This window comes from Drosophila pseudoobscura, chromosome 3 (genome assembly GCF_009870125.1).
Source record: "Drosophila pseudoobscura strain MV-25-SWS-2005 chromosome 3, UCI_Dpse_MV25, whole genome shotgun sequence".
NCBI classification, from domain to species: Eukaryota; Metazoa; Arthropoda; class Insecta; order Diptera; family Drosophilidae; genus Drosophila; species Drosophila pseudoobscura.
Window position 1 is genome coordinate 10,674,874 of NC_046680.1, and position 16,880 is coordinate 10,691,753.

A 16,880-nucleotide genomic window follows, 5' to 3' on the forward strand; every position below is an offset into this window, starting at 1 on the left:
TTTTTATTTTTTATTTTTTACTTTTTATATCTGTTATTTTTCTAAGGCCAAAAATGTCGAACTGAAATTTCGTCCAATCGATTGACTGCACCAAAAACCCACAGAGTTTCGCAATTGAAGTACAAATTGTCGTCCCTGTCCCCAGTTCTATGTTGGCTAGTGTAAGCTTTGCTGCGCGCGGTTGTGTGTGTGTGTGTGGTTGTGGGTGTGGGTGTGGAAAGGATCTCAGCGAAAACTCACAAAAATTATTTCTGCGCTTTTCTATATATTTTTGTTTAGTTTTTTTTTTGTGGAATTGCAAAATGTAATTTATTGGTATTTTTTCGTTTTTGTTTTTTTTTTTGTTTGTTTTTGTTGTTGTTGTGTATACATTTTAATCATAATTTTCCTTGTTACTCGTATAATTAATGGTAATTAATAATTATGCCTGCCTGATGAATTTTTGTTTTACGTTCACCAAAAACTATTTTGATTTTGTTTTAATTTTAAATTTAGTACAAAATGACAGTGTAGCAGGCTGATGGGAAGGGGGGCATAAGCGGGAGTGGGCAGGGGGAAAAGGGATGGGTAGGGGGGGTATTTAAGACACACCAATTATCACCTACTATCCAATTGTTTTTGTTGTTGGTTTCTTTATTTACTAAGTTTAACTAATTTATATAATGTAAGCATGTTTTCTGTGTGTGTGTGTGTGTGTATCGTCTTTGTAAAGTCAGTCAGTTATATAAATGTATATATATTTATGTATATATCAACCAAAAAGTTGTCGTTTCTTTTGTCTTTCTAATTTTTGAAGATTTTCTTTCATTTTTTGTTTTTTTTTTTTTGGGCTTTGTGAAGGCGTGAGTGGGGCGTGGGGCGAGGGGTGAGGGGCATGCTGTCAGGGTCCGTCCGTCAGTCTGTTTTGATTTATTAATTTTTGTTTTTGTATTTAAGTTTTTATCTTATAAACAATAAAAGTTTCGTAATTATGCGTAGGATTTCATATCAAAAATTGTTGGTTTTTCTTGTTGTTTTATCTTTTTCTTTATTTTTACTAAACCTTGGAACCGGATTGGGATTTGTCTATCATGTATATATATATGTATATATATATTTGTATATATATATAGTGCTATATATACGTGTGTGTGTGTGTATGTACGTAATTATGTTATATATAAGAAATTAATAAAAAATTGTTTTTAAACAAAATATTGCATACTTTTATGTGCTTGCTTGAATTTTCTTATTTGTTTTTCTGCATTCCGCTTTCTTCTCTTCTCTCGATTCTGTATTCTCTTATCCTCCTATCCGCTTATCCGTTTATTCTATCCTCTCCGTCATCGTCTAATGTAAAATGTAAAAACGTAACGGTAAATTGTAAATATATTGTAATTGCATTAATCAATATAATTATAAGAACACATTTTCCGAGATATTCGATTTTGTTGTTTACAAAGAAATACGGCCTATATGCGTGCACATAGCCGATAAGACATAGTTATACATACATCTCCTGCATATATAATACACATACATATGTACTCTTCAGTTTACAACGAAAGGCGAAGAAAACCTAGGCGGGAGTGGGCGTGGGCGTGGGCTTGGGCGTGGGCCTGGGCTTGGGCGTGTGCGTGGAGCAGAGGGCATGGGTCTGTCGTCATTGAATCTTTAAGTACTTGGTCAGGGCTTGCCTGGGGATACTCGTGGGATAACCTGATGGGGTTGATGGGCGTGGGTGTGGGACCGGGACTGGATGCGTAACCTCGAAAATCGAAAACTTGAAGCCCCTTGCTCGAAATGCAATTGGTTTCTCTATGAAGCAAAAAGTCTTAACTGAGTAACAAATATTTTTGAAATATTTTCCCTTCCCTTGCGTTCTCTCTCTCTCTTTCTTTCGCTCTGTCATATATAATGTATATATGCATATATATATAGAGTTCTTTTTTTAAGTGAGTCCTTGGCGAGGATCACATCCTTGGTTGTATGCTAGCTTAAATCATGATAAAGTTGTTGTATTTGCTGCTGTTGCTATTTTTCCTGCTGCTGTCCTGTGCTTAGTCCACGAGCAGCGACTGCTGCGTGGCAGGGTCAGGGGCAGGGGCAGGTTCATGGGGCAGGGTACACCCCGTGGCACCCACATCCTCAGCAACATCATCCGCGGACGTCTCCATGAGCTGTTGCTGTTCTTGTTATGTCAGATCCTGCTGCGAATCTATTGAGAACAGCTCCTTGTACAGCGCCGGGAATACCACGGTCGGATGTTGCTGCTTGAACTTGCTCAGCGACTCCATGTGCAAGATGGAGATGTCGCTGCAAAGATCCGGTTAAAGATTACCGATTATACACAGGTACATGGATATAGGAGGGATCTACTTAGACGCACTACGAATACCTACCGGAAATTGGGTATATTGTTCAGCAGTGTGTCCAGCACGGTGACATCGCCCTTGAGCGGCGCATGATTCGTTTCCAGCTCCTGCCTTATTGCGTTCATGCTCAGATTGAAAAGCCTCTGTATTTCAGTGTTACCACGCACTCCATTGCGCTCTACAAACAGAGTTCGAAGTGAACCAATGGCAAGGTGGGATTCGAGGATGATTCAACTTACCTGGCCAGAGCAGGACTAAGCTCTGATACAGCGCCAGTTCGGTTTCAGTCAGTTTGAGTTCGGCTATCGACTTAGCCGTTTGGAAAATGCGCGACACCAGACGCATCTCCTCCGAGTCGGACGTGTAGAATGCCTCCTGGGGCAGCATCACATCGCCGTAGAGTACCGCGTTCTGTGAGAGATCTAGCAGTCTGGACATGCGAACAATCGCCAGCTCAAAGGAGCCCGTCTTCAGCAGTAATATCTGGGCAAGAAGCATCCATTTAGCAATTGATCAATCAGAGGGCAGTATGGGTATGGGTATGGGTATGGGTATGGCTCTCACCTGATCATCCTGACTCAGGCGCATGAATCCCGGTATGAGCTTCGCAAATTCAATGATATTCTGTATCATTTGCGTCAGCTTCTCGGCGCAGTCCAGCCAGAGTTCTTCCTGGCCCAGATTCTTGTAATAGAGAATGCGCGATATATCCTATGGGAGTACAAGTAGTACGATTAGTATTTGCAATTTATGTGGCATACTTTTGGGCGGGGGCATCGCATCCCATCTCTCACCTGCTGCTTTCGGAACATGTCGTGCACAGCTTCCAGTTTGGTATTTGTGTTGGCATGCGCCTCCGCCAGCGTCTTGATCAGCACATCGTTGATATCGCCATCCGCTGAAATACAGGGTATCGATTTATCATTCATCATTATGAGAGGCAAAGCATTCCTGTGGATGGGATTCACTTACCATGACTAATAAATTCGGGATCGATTATTGTACTGCGCGGCTCGTAGGTGGTGCTGTCCACGTAGTCCGCCGAGATGTCGTACTGCATGGTCTGCTGGGGGGTCACCGAGGCCGAGTAGCCGTAGGGACTGCCGTAGCCCACCTCGTTGTTTGAATATCCGCCGCTGTAGCTGAGTGACAAGAGGAGCATTGCAGGACGGGGCAGGGATGAAAAGAAAGAGAAGACCAGAGAAGAGATAAAGATGGTGGAAATGGAAGTGAAAGCAGGAGCAGGAGCAGGAGCATGAGCAGGGGCCGGAAGGGGGGTCGGGCGGTGCACACAAACGCATCAATATGGAGGATCATTCTCATATCGGTCATACTGCACCTGTTGTAGCTGTTGTGGTGCAGCTGGTCGCTGCTCGAAGGCGTCTGCGTGTCGTACACGGAGCTGTCCGGGGCAGCGTCGCTCTGGGCCCGCATCTGGGCGCGGTGGAATCGCACCTCATCCTCGACCTTCTCGCGCTGCTTTTTGGACATTCTGCCGAACTTTACAGCTGCAAAGAAGAGGTCATTAAGAGAGCATCAACACCTTCCGAACTCTCCGGAACGGAGCAGCCACCTACCATCCCGACTCATTCCCAGCTTTAGGCACTTTTGCAGTCTACAGTATTGACAGCGGTTCCGGTTAACGCGATCCACCACACATTGCTTGTTGCGCGGACACTGGTAGTTGACGACGGAGCTCTGCGAGCGGCGGAAGAACCCCTTGCAGCCCTCGCAGGTGATCACGCCGTAGTGCACTCCCGATGACTTATCGCCGCAGACTTTGCATGGAATTATCTCAATTTGAGCTGGAATAGACAGATTCGAATATTGAATTAGAATACTTTTTAATAATAATAAAGAGTCGGCTGCGTCTTATTAACATCCACCCTCTGGAAAGCCGTAGGACTAAACTAAACTTGCCCGAATGGGCAATACTTTCCTCTTCATCTTCCACTCTATCTTTCTAACTGATCCGACCATGAATTATTCCGTACCATTTGCCGTAATTACAATAAATTGGTCCATCTTATCCCTTTTCTTCCACTTAGGGAGAAGCTGTTCCTGGAGTAAATCTTTCCGCTATTTTACAACCCATTTGGGAATATCTTGAAAAGTAATTTGATTTAAAGGCTGTCTTTAGATTGGGATAGGAACCGCTTCCATGGCTATACGAAGAGCCACAAAAACAAATCCCAATAGAAAACGCCCCGCAACTCTAGTCAATGGATTTCCCACTGCCCCCCTCCTCCATTGTCGGAGTCCAGACAATGCCGAATCGACCCCAAGGAACTATTGCGCAATAGTGTAATGTATTATCCGTGCAACACAATGCCCGTGTACCTTAAGCCACTTGTCTGCCCAGACAAAAAGAACCGCAGAGGGGCACGGAGCAGGGGACTTCCACCGTGTGGAAGGGGGAGGGATGGTACAGCGACAGCTGTTTGGGGTTCCCCTGCTGCAATCCCTTTAGCGATGATGCAACTTCCTGATCAACAGCGGCAGAGCAGTGCGGCATCGTTGGTTGAGAACTGGTTCAAAGTGAGAATTTGCTGCAGTTTACAGCAGCGCACACTAGCCGACAAAATATTGGATACCAAAGCGGCGAACACAGCAGAATTGAGTGCAATTCGTTTTGCTTTGATTTTCAATTAATTTATACAGCATATTTTAAGTTTTAATTTGTACCAGAAGAATCAAATGCAATATGTTATATTACCGCCGCGCTCCCAAACTTTGTCGGACAGTGCTGCACTTGTAGGCGAACGAGAAAGATAGAGCGAGAGAGCAGCTTGGTCTCGTCTGGTGGAGCCCATTGTGTAATCTAGGCGCTTTTGCGTATTTACCCACGAGGATGAGATGAACGTACGCTGCGCGCTGAACCAAACGCTGACAAACACAGACGCTGCAGCAGCAGCGGCAGCAGCAGCAGCAGCAGCGGCAGAGACGTGGTATAATCAAAACACAACGCGGCTTGAAAAATGTGCCAGGCAAGCCAGCCGCTGCTCGGATCGGATCGGAGAAATGTGTGACAGATGATGAGCGACAGCGGGAGAGAGCCTGTGACTGTCAGTCTCCCTGTGCAAGAGTCTGAGAGTGTGAGTGACTGACTGAATGTTTTTCAAGTGTCAATGAACCTTCCCCGCACGGCAGTATCTCACAGCGCACACGGACAGGCATACAAGCACACAGATACCGATGCACACACTCGTAAACATTCTCAGCAAGCGGAGGAAAAGAAAACCAAAACAGAATCGAAAGGAAAGTTCTCCGCTCTTTACTCTTAGCTCTGGGCTCTCTTTGCTGGCTCTCTTAACACACTACGCGATGTGTTTGAGTGCAGAGAGCCGAAAGCACTCTCCCAATGCAACCGAGGGCCAGCTATTTAATTATTGTCGTTGGCTCGCTCAAAATGTGTGTCGTCACCAGTGGGCTATGCCATGTATTGGGCTGTGGCGGGTGGTGGGTGGAGGGTGACGGGGTCACTTAAAGCGCTTTAAAGTTGTATGATTCTCGGGCATTACGAAACACTGGGGGAAATGGAATGGCTTTGTACGGCTTTTCCAAAAGCCCAACATAAATCTTTATCTTCTCAGCCTGAAGTAAGGGCCTGCCTGTGCGTGTTTATGGGCCTCGACAGATAAGACGGCGGTAGCTGCACTGCACCAGAGAGCGGCGGAGAGAGAGGCAGAGTGGCGCACATACCGCTATGTTCAGTCAATGAATATGCAAAGCTCCGTGCCAGCGCACGTCAGTGGCGGGGGTAGTGGCGAGGGGAGGGCGCTTTAAGCTCATTTGTATGCAGTCCATGAAATCGGTAATTCAACGGATAGCAGTTACACATGTACGATTATGTATTAACTACGTTTTGAAAAGAAACCTCAATGCAACGACATTCATTAGAACCCGCAAGGGTTTTGAAAGAAAAATTACATTACTGGACCGAAAAGTAATTTAATATTATTAAATATTAATATCATACCGATCAAAGCATAAATTTATAAAATACCACGAAGAGATTTAAGACAGATATTTCTAATAGAACAGAATTATCAACATCTTTTGAAAGCACCTTTCAACAATATATGAAATGAAATCTTTTAAGTTACTAATGTACTTAAGAACATTTATCTCTTCTAATATGAAATTTTTTTTGAATGACAATCAGTGATCTAGTGATTTTGTGACGACTAGTATCCGTCTCCAAATCTGACTTTTACACCATCCATCTATAATTCGCAGGAATGTCGTATTTGCTTAACCTAACTTTATCAAAATTGGGTTTAACAAATACCGCTGTCATATACATACATATTTGTTGAATACGGCTTCGGAAAAGTGTGTCATGATATACATTTTATTGTTTTATTTGCCATTTCTGTGCAATGTACATATAGTCGGCGAGAAAACAAATGTATGACATACTTTTCTTGAAATGAAAGCAAATATTGGTTGAAATTTGTTTGTTTACGTGTATTCGAAAAAGGTAGAAGCCAAAAAACACGTTGAATTAATTGTGTCTCACGGATACACTATGTATTATTTGCTAGATTCTTATAAAGAGATTCTTATGACATGTATGATAGATATTGGAAATATACGACTTTTAAGGAGTAGAGCCAAGAACATAATGAATAGAAGAGGATTCATTCGGTACGGTTTTCCACAAAATATTCACATTGACCTTTAGTTATTTCTTAGGAATATCTATTGACTAGGTGTTGGTAGGGTCAACACTGTACCGAGTTCAGCGTACTATGCTGCCGTTTAAGCTTTGCCCTTGATTTAGTTCATATTGCTAACATGTTTACTACATTACAAAACGATCAACGATTGAAGCAGTAGTAGATTAATTTGTACATATGTATTTGATGGGCAATTATCAAACCGATACCGTGTGCAGCATCGCGAATGGATTCGCACCCAGTCAGCTATTGGGTAATATCGAATCATCCCTGCACTTGTGTCCCGCTCACGCACACGCACACGCACACGCGCTGCGGTCCGATGCAGAAGGAAAACCAGTTACCGTTAATCAAGTGCTTTTGGAGAGGAGAAAGAGGCGGCGTGACAGAGGAAAACCTGCAGTGGCTGTTGACCAACCAACAAGTTTGCCTCCTCCCGGCAGCTCCACGCGTCACACGTCACACTGGCCGCTGCCACACCAGCAGCTCCTTCGCGCAGCAAACAAAATTAAACGCTGACCAAAAAGCGCTTAATAAAATAAATTCTGAATGGGAAACCGCCAACAACTGACACACCACACACACACACGCACACACAGTCACACTTGGGAAAAACGAGAAAAGGCTGAAATATTTTGCATATATGCATTTCATTTGCACTGCCCCGCGGCTTTCCACCCCAGCCCCTTCCCTACCCTGCTTCTGCTTCTGCTGGGTGCAGCAATAACCAGAAGTCAAAATTAATATGTTCTTCTTTATTGCAAATGCATGCTCGAAAAAAAGCAGCACAGCACCGAAGAAACGGAGCAAACACCCATACAAAAACAAATGTATACGAAAATTAATATGCAGCGACATGTGTGAAGAGACAGAGAGAGGAGAGCGAGGAGAGAGAAGCTAGAGAGTGAGAGAGGGAGAAGCTGCTGCATATGAATTGCAGTTTTTGGCACTGCGGCGAACGCAAAGCCAAAAAAAATAACAATAACAGCGCCAGAAACTATAGCAGTGCTATAAAGAAAACACATAATACCTCCGCCACAGTGGAACAGCTTGAATTTAAATTCAATTCTTTTTGATACATGTACTCTGATGTTCAGATGGAATAAAGTCAGTTTTCACGAGTACAACTACTAAGAAATCAAGTAAATATATTATTCCATTACTTATTATTATTATTATTATTCTTATTTTTTAGTAAATGCAATATACTTTGCTTATTCATTAGACAGCAACCAATTTCATTCCGGTTTGCGGCCCGCTCGAATCACTGTGCGCAGCAGTCGGTCAAAGCAGAGAGCGAAGCAGCGTTCGTTGCCGCTGCTGCCGAGGCTGCTATTGCACAAGTTGTTCGCGAGGTAGCGGCACGAGCGCGCCTCGGCAATTCGCATTCGCAAAAGCAGCTTCGTAAGTGGGTCAGCGCGATGTGGGGTCAATGCACCAGCCGACTGCCTTGTGTCGGAGCGGGAGAGCTCCACGTAAGAGAGCCAAGAGAGCGCCAGAGTGCTGTTGGGGTTCTACCACTACGACTGCCAGCTAAAGAGCGGATTGTCTTTGGCTCGGCTCTCTCTTGTTGGTGTTGTGTCGTGCTTCATTCTTTTGCCGCCAAGTAATGCTAATAGAAAACCCGTTTCCAGCTTTCACAAGTAAAACACACACAAGCACACACAGCCACTCTCACGGTATGGAAGAAGATGAGGAAGAGGACGTGGAGCGGGCTGTGAGGAGCGTGGCTTTTAGCCGGCTGTACGAAGTGCCGTTAGAGAGAGGGGCATTAGCATGCTGGCTACGTAATTTGTCGCTTTCTTTCTGCCTTATTATTTTGCGTTTGCATATTTGTAGAATGCCGTTAGAGTTTGCCCAAGTCCGATTTCATTCACTCATTCAGAGCCGCATTCTAATACATAATTTAATCGTTATTAGAAGCTCAGCCCCCTTGCCCATCGTCCATCGCCGGGAACCCAGCGCCCAGCTATGCTAACGGTTCCTCGGCCATCGTTCGCGCTCGTTTCTTTTTTTGGCTACACCATCACCATAAAGATGGGATGGGGTATGGAGATGGCGAGATGGCGAGATGGGGAGATGGCCTGGCATTTCTGTAATGTTTACATTTCACACTCGCTCTCTCTCTTTCCCTGTTGCCGTCCCTGTCCCACACAGCTGTACGTGACGCGCTCGTTCTTTTGTTGCCAACAAAAGAATTTCTCATATACAAATTTTTGACTGGGCCCGAAAGTTTATTGACCCACGAGAACCGTCGAAGAAGCTGCCGCAACAGCAACAGCCACAGCAGCAGCAGCGGAAGAATTTGCCATTTTTGGTCGATTAAACGAAACGCTGAGCATTTTCACCCAATGATGTAATTCTTCCCCCTCCTCTGCTATCCACACCGCTCTGCTCCCCCCGCTCTGCGCCGCTCTTCGTGTCGATGCATAGTAATTTGATCATTTCTTTCAGATTTATTGGGCTGGCCAAAAGTTAACAGTTATTAGTGCACAGTGTACAATACGATACCTTTATGGGTCTGCTCTGTTCACAATTAGTCAGCTTTTAATGCCTACATGACGTATGCGAAATATACTGTGTTGTTTCCCGAAACATCACGTATACGCCTCACGTGAGGTTGACGGGACGAAAAAACGATTGAGAAATGGCCAGAGAGTGGGAGAAATGTACGGTTTTCTCCCACATGAGTCACAGCATTGCCAGAAATGTTCTTTGTACAGATTATTGACTTATTTAATACATAAAAGTGCGGCGAAACGCTTGGAATATATATATTCTGGAGATTTAATTTCTGCGGGTATTCCACAACTTAATTATAATCCCTTAGTAAGTCGTGAGCCAGACAGACTTGCAATCATAAAATTCACCAAAGGTTTTTTGTATAAGCTACTAATGCCAGTCAAGGTTTAAACTAAAATCTCTTTATATTTGCACAGATTCCATTAAAGCAATCAGGATTTTATATGGAAAATTTGAGAAAAAAGATTATTTTCTACCCGATGGGGGGAAGCGTTAGAACCCCCAAACAGGGAGGGGGCATATAAATCCCGACATTTTGCTCGCAAAATACAATAAATTTCCTCTAGTTTTATGCCAGAAACCGAATTGGAATGGGTTAATGCATATTTATTTGCTTGTTTGACATCGACAGCAGGCCCTACCATACCACCTGCCCCTGCCCCTGCAGCAGCAGCATAAAAAGTAGGCCTGCGGCATTATTTATGTACGAGTATGTACGCAGCGAGTCAGCAGCACAAATGAAACTCAACTCGCGAATGAGCCGCCTATACTCGTAGAGAAAACTCAAACCGAACCGAAAAAATACCTTGACAACCTCAAAAGCCACACACAGAGCGTGTAAGCCGACTCCTTTGGCTCTGCTTTTCAGCTTTTCTGCTTAGATTTTTGCGCAACAACGGCAAAGGCAACAGCAACGAGTCGAGTGCACTTAAACGGCGACCAATTATTTATGGTATTTAAGTGTTTTGACTAAGGCATCAGATCAGCCAAAAAGAACTAAACATCGGCGCTTGCCACTGGCCGATTGCCGGTTTTTTCCAGCTTGCTATTTGCCCAAAACAAGAATTTTCAAGTTGAGCCAGACCCCACAGACCCCACGGACCAGACCCCAGAGACATTCAGAAACACGAACTCTATGAGTACCCGTACCCGTACCCGTATCTGTCCGTTTAGAAACACACTTGTATATATGTGTATATATGTATCTCTGAAATCTGTTTGGAAAAAAGAATTCTAGAGGAAAATCCATTCATTGTCGTTGTCGCTGTCGTGGCTGCTAGGGTGACGGTGATGGAAACCAGGCAAACTCGTTTTTCCACCATTAATTAAAATTTGTCTTTTGCTTTTTTTGTTTTTTGGCTCAAATGTCTGCAAAATTAACAAAAAAAATAACAACAGCACATCTATTGCATTTTGCTACTGGAAAAAAGAAGAAGACGGAAAACCTAAACGAGAGAGGGAGAGAGAGAGAGAGAGAAAGAGAGATAAAGTGTTTCTATCCGCCCTGGTGGCTGTACCGCCGCTGGCGTCATGCAAATTGTAATCAACAAACAACAACATTCACAGTGGAGCCAAAACCATACTGACAAATGGTACAGTGGCCACTCCCGATAGCGCCTTGAAGGATCACAATCGCAAGTCCCTGGGAGCTGGAGGAACCTTTTAAAATGTTTGATGAATAAATCAAAGGTTTATAAAATGTATACAAATTCTTAGATACTCAAATTCTCTCAATACTTTATTGCATCGCGAGCAGTTCTTCGCATCTTCCTCCAACATTATACAGACCATTAGTTCCTTACCGATCTTAATAAATTTTCCTATAATTTGTATTATATTTTTTGAGGAGTGTCTTGGTACTCGTTTTATTCGATTTCCCCAATATTTAAATGTTGTATTTGTACTTTTGTTAGCTTTCAATCCTATCGAGTGGCCACTGTATATGCTGTTGGACCAAACCATTCATTTTGTTTTCCACTTTTTCGCTGCCAACTTCGCCTCGTCTCTGCGGGCGTCTCTGCCGTCGTGCTGCTGCAGCAGTCGTCGCTTCATCATGCAACTGTTCGCGCCGCACCGAGCCGCACCGAGCCGCACCGCGCCGCGTCGCACTAATATCCGTCCTTGGCTCGTCTGTTCAACTTTGTCCCAGTTTTCGCATTTTGTTGGCGCGCTTTGCCTCCACCAGCGTTGGCGCTGCATTTGGTCTATGAGTGTGTGTGTGTGTGTGTGTGTGTGTGCTTAGAGCTCCACCAATGCACAGGCACTCTCGCATAAGCATGCATGTGTGCGTGTGCATACATACATACATATTTGTCTATTCATTTGGCGACGCGACTCAATGCAATGTCTGTGAATCTGTTTGTGTCTGCATTGTGGGGCACATGCAATCTTTTATTTGTTGCCTATATATACACACACACACACACAAATATGCATATATGTATGAACATATGTATGGGTATTCATGTGCGACAAGCGCACGCACAAAACGCTAAACTATGCGAAGAGTTGCATAGATAAGATACGCAGCTGCGCCCGAGTGGGCGCTGGGGGGTCGCTGGGGGGGGGAGGGGGCGGATCACTCAGGCATGGCAATAGATGTCTGCTTTATAATTACTAAAATAGTATTATTTAATTATTTTCCCGCTGCTCGTTGGGATAATGAAAACGTTTGTCGTTTTGGTAAATCATTTTTCGTTTCATTTCTGTGACTGTAGTTTATTGAACGGATGTCATAATGTACTTATGTATGTACATCTATGTATGTGCCGGAGAAACTGCAATTAACCCAATAGAACCGAGATATATACGTCTAGACTCTAGAGGTTATCAATGTACTTGATGAATCATTTGGCAGATCTCTCTATATGCTTTTTAATGGTTCTCTCATTAATTTCATTTCGTCTCAATAGCACTTCGTTTTATATAGTTCTTGTAAACGAATGTTGTTTGTGTTTATGGAGTGCGTTCAATGGAGATCCGTTTTTGTGAATATGTTGATAAGAAACGATACAGTACTCCAAATAAACATTGATACTTTTCCAACAAACTGAACTACTGTCCGAAAAGCTGGGAGCTTCCTTAAAGGATTTTGTCTTCAACTTTTAGTTCTAGCAAGTATTATCCGTAGTTTATCAAGTAATTTCTGTACTATCCGATAATTTTTTGGTAGAATATTCTAGTACTATCTGATGGGTATAGCTATTGTATAGTTTCTTGTCTATAGCTCTGGCATAGAGCCCTGAAGTTGCGGTGGCCTTATGACACACATTCTGTGGTCGGCCTTATCTCGTCTACAAGCACTTGTATAGCACATATTTGTGTGTAAGAAGTGTGTATTTTTTCCTTGCACTACTAGTTGTGAGAGAAAGACAGCAGATAACGATTAGCTTTCAATCCTATCATTGTGTTTAGTCGGCAATGCAATCAGCGTATGGGGGGGGAGAGTAGAGATAATATCATATCGATGCCATCTGAACATAACTTAAAGTAGAGCATGAATTCGTCAGAAGATAGTTGCCATCGAAAAAAGATCAGTAGGTTCTACAATTGTCTGCCAAATGTTGGGTTATCTTTACGGTGATGTTACTCACGGGTCGTTGAACTCTTCGCGTATCAGTCACTTAGCCATTGCGTGGTTTTGGCAGCACTCTTGTAAGTTTCCATAAATTATCAGAACAAATAAAGGGACAGACCTCTGTGTGTGGTTTCTGCATTTAACAGTTTTCTAGGACAAATGCGAATGAACTTTCCAGCCGAAACAAGAACAAATTGCTATTTAGCTCCAGCAGACAGGCCAGAATTTTCAAAATATTTGCATGCTCCACATGCAAAATCTATATGGATATGAGTACATATTGTACATTCATGGGGGTGGCACTGCGGAGCGGGATGTTGGGAAATTCCATGGCAAATTTAAGTTTTTTATGTCTGCCAGAACCCATTCAACATGCTCGGCCACGTGCAAGTGTGCGTTGTGTGGCAATACTTATGGCAAACATCTGTCAAAGATCGGCTGGAACCAGAATAGATTCGAACTCAAGAGATCTTCCTTACGGACTCCTATGGCTGGTTTGTCATGAAAAACAATCTATCATTTAGTATCTGGGCATGATGTCTCTGTAAGTGGAACAAAATTGAGTGCAAATAGTCCTTTTCTAGAAAATCCTACTTCCAATGGGACAGATGAATCATATAATATGGGTTTTCACAACTGCCCAGGCAGTAGTACACATAATAGGATGAAATTTCTCAGAGATCGACAAACATTTATATCCTCAACTTTTCATAAAAAGCGACAGTCCATGGTGGTGGAGATGTACATCAAGTAAAGTAAGGGGCGGACTTTGAGTTCTTGGAATACCATTCCAAAAACTTTACACATAACTACGAGTGTAAAAATGTTGTCACGTTTCAAAATTAACACTCAAGTGCTGCCCCGTAATCATCTCCAAGCATATTCTCGTACATATGATATCATAGGCTACCCTTCCATTTCTGCTGACTCACTCTCGTCTCGCACTGAAGATCTATGCAAAGTGAGACCTGGACTGCACGCACGTTTGAAAATGATCGGGAAATTCAAATCTGGTATCGGGTAATACACTAATTATAGGCCTTATCGCCTGTGCCAGATCCGAAGTAGTTAACGGTCCACGGACTGCCAGAGAGGAAGTTGGACTCGATCGTTGGGTGCGTTCTGTTCTCCTACAGGCAATTAATACGGTAATCATGGAAATTCACGCAGTAATTGTCAAACAAAGAAAATGGGCAGCAGAATTTCCTCTTTTTCTTCTTCTAAACTCTCTGACTCGGTCCCTCTCTCTGAGAGAGAGAGAGAGGGGGGAGGATCTCTCCCTCTCCTTTCTTTGGCTCCAAACTTGGACTGCATAAAACATAATAATAATTTCAGTTTGAAAAGAAAATAGAAGCAAATCAGGGGCTGGAGGCAAGGGGCCGGCAAGGGGGAAAAGCAGCAAAAGCCATAGAAAGTATTCCTCTATTGTGCGTGCGTGTATGTGTGTGTGTGTGTGGGATGTTGTAATGTGCGTGCGCCGCGCTGCCGCTGTCGCGACGGCGACGGCGACGTCGACGCACGCTCCCGCATAACAGGCGTCGAGCGCGCTCGCTCACGCACTCTCTCTCCCTCTCCTTCCCGCTCTTTGTGTCGCTTTATTGCTCTATCGCTCTGGCGGAGTGCGTGTGTGTGTGCGGTGCGAGTTGAATGACCGCCGAAAATAAATTTTTTTTGTTTGTCGATTTTAGACTTTTACTATGTTGACGCCGACGCTGGCGATGATGATTGTGTGTGCTTTTGCCGCTGCCAGACCATGCACACACACACGCACACACACACAGGCAGACAACAATTTTGTAGCGTAGCTTCATAGTTTTCGAGTGTTAACGGGCGTTCGCACTATCTCGCCGGGTCTCTAGGCGGGGAGATGTTGGTTGGGGAGGGGCGGCAGGGCTTGGGCCAGCATGGGGCGCTGCCAGAGCGGGTATGTGTGTGTGTGTTTGTGTGTGTGTGTGTGCGTATGCCTAGACTACACAATCAGCAGCAGAGGCAGGCCGCAGCGACAGCAACATTTCACTTTAACAAAACTTTTTCGGTCTTTCTTTTTTTGAATATTTCATTGTTGCTTCTCCTCTCCATCTCTCTTTCTGCTGTTCCGCCTTGCACTGCTCTTGCTCCCCCCCCAAGGGCCCCAGCCAGCGTCATCGCTCCGACGCTTTCGTTGTCAACTCTTTCGCTTTTTAAATTTTGTATTTTGTATTTTGTATTTTTCGGCTGCTTTCTGTTTACGCCGCAAATTTCTTTCACTCTCAGCGTACATTTCTATCTGCTTCACCTTTTTCTTCCTCTTTTTTTGGAGAGACATTGCTAACCAAAGGGAGAAAATATGTAAACGCGAGGAGAAAAAGTGAAAATTTCAATAACGGAATAAAAGTTGATTTGCGGAAGTCATAAAGCCAAATTGCATGCCGAAAGTAACAGTAACAGTAACAGTGACCGATTCACCCTCTGACAACCCCGTGGGTTGCCTTCATTTCTTGCACGCAACTCTGTCAGAGGGGGGTGATGAGGGGGGGAGAGATTCCTGTCGCGATTAAGATTTATGTATGTTATAAATAATACCTCCAGCAAGCCTGACTAAAATGTTAATTGCTTATCAGATCCTGGCGGTGACCCTTTAAGGGTTCAGGGAACTCAAATTGGTTTGTACCTAAAATATACACATTTATATGTACGATTATAATGTCACAAAAGCGAAAGCAACCATAATAAAATATAGGTAATTTGGAAGGAGATTCTATGAAACAATCATAGCGGAACTTTTACATTAAAAGTCAATCAAATTTGATTTCCATATAGATAGTTTTATCACAATAATATTTTCCAAGTTTATTGAAAGTTAAATAATTTACCAAATTGACATTTAATTGCAGTAAATTTAATCTGAAAACATAATCAACAAAGCCAAAGTTCACTTTTTCGATATTATTTGGTATTTTTATAGTTATATTTCCCTTTACTATTATCTCTTATAAGAAAGATGATTCCAGATTGTATCTCAAAGTTTTTGTAACATATAGAAGATTTTAAAACTTTTATTACCAAGGAGCTCAGCGGATTTCATTGAAAAAAAAAAAAACAGGAAGAGATTTTTATATTTAAGAACTTGGAAAATTAGCGCTAGAAAATTCATATATTTAAAAAAAAAATTGTATACAGAATCTGTATTACAGATCTACCCAATTCTCAGAGTTCGGCAATTTTGCCCCCAACCTCAAAAACACCTCCTTTTTTTGTAATGTCTGACGTTACGTCATATTTGGGCTTATATCTTTAAAACCTTTAAAAATATCTTTACAAATTTCATTTGTAATTTGTAAATGTAACGTAGCGCCAGAATGGAAAAGTCCATATTTGAATTACCTGCACGCCTATTATAGGCTATATTCCCATTCGAATTTTAAGTTTATTATTCATTTGGAGAACTAAGCGAATAGCTTTATACATATCTTCAAAATAAAATGGTATGCTATCATAGATAGCTGTATATACAAATTAGAAAATATCTTTCTGAAAGGGTAGCAATAGCTGGATTCATTGCATAAATCAAAATGAATACAACATGTTTATATCTCCTTGAGCAACTAAATCTCAGAGTAATGTTTAATTTAATTGCTTGTCAAATAAATGTAGCATCATTTGCTGTTTATGAAAGAAGCAAGTGCTTACTTTCCTTCTTAGACAAAAATAGACTTCATTCAATTGTGGATTGTAAGAAATGGAAACCTGGCCGAAAAATGTGCA

At 42.8% G+C, this 16,880-nt stretch overlaps 1 protein-coding gene across 3 annotated transcripts in view; it reads right to left on the reverse strand.

Moving 5' to 3' along the window:
- Window positions 1-1,318: 1,318 nt before the first annotated feature.
- Window positions 1,319-16,880, reverse strand: part of Hr3 (Hormone receptor 3) — a 30,902-nt gene continuing 15,340 nt past the window's right edge. For all 3 annotated transcript variants that reach the window (XM_033377856.1, XM_033377854.1, XM_033377855.1), the window contains exons 2-9: window positions 3,932-4,159; window positions 3,694-3,862; window positions 3,327-3,496; window positions 3,149-3,252; window positions 2,919-3,065; window positions 2,594-2,837; window positions 2,382-2,532; window positions 1,319-2,295 (exon numbers count right to left, since the gene is read on the reverse strand). In XM_033377856.1, coding sequence (XP_033233747.1) covers window positions 2,175-2,295; window positions 2,382-2,532; window positions 2,594-2,837; window positions 2,919-3,065; window positions 3,149-3,252; window positions 3,327-3,496; window positions 3,694-3,862; window positions 3,932-4,159 — 1,334 coding nt within the window. In that variant the 3' untranslated portion in view covers window positions 1,319-2,174. The remainder of the gene's footprint in view (window positions 2,296-2,381; window positions 2,533-2,593; window positions 2,838-2,918; window positions 3,066-3,148; window positions 3,253-3,326; window positions 3,497-3,693; window positions 3,863-3,931; window positions 4,160-16,880) is intronic.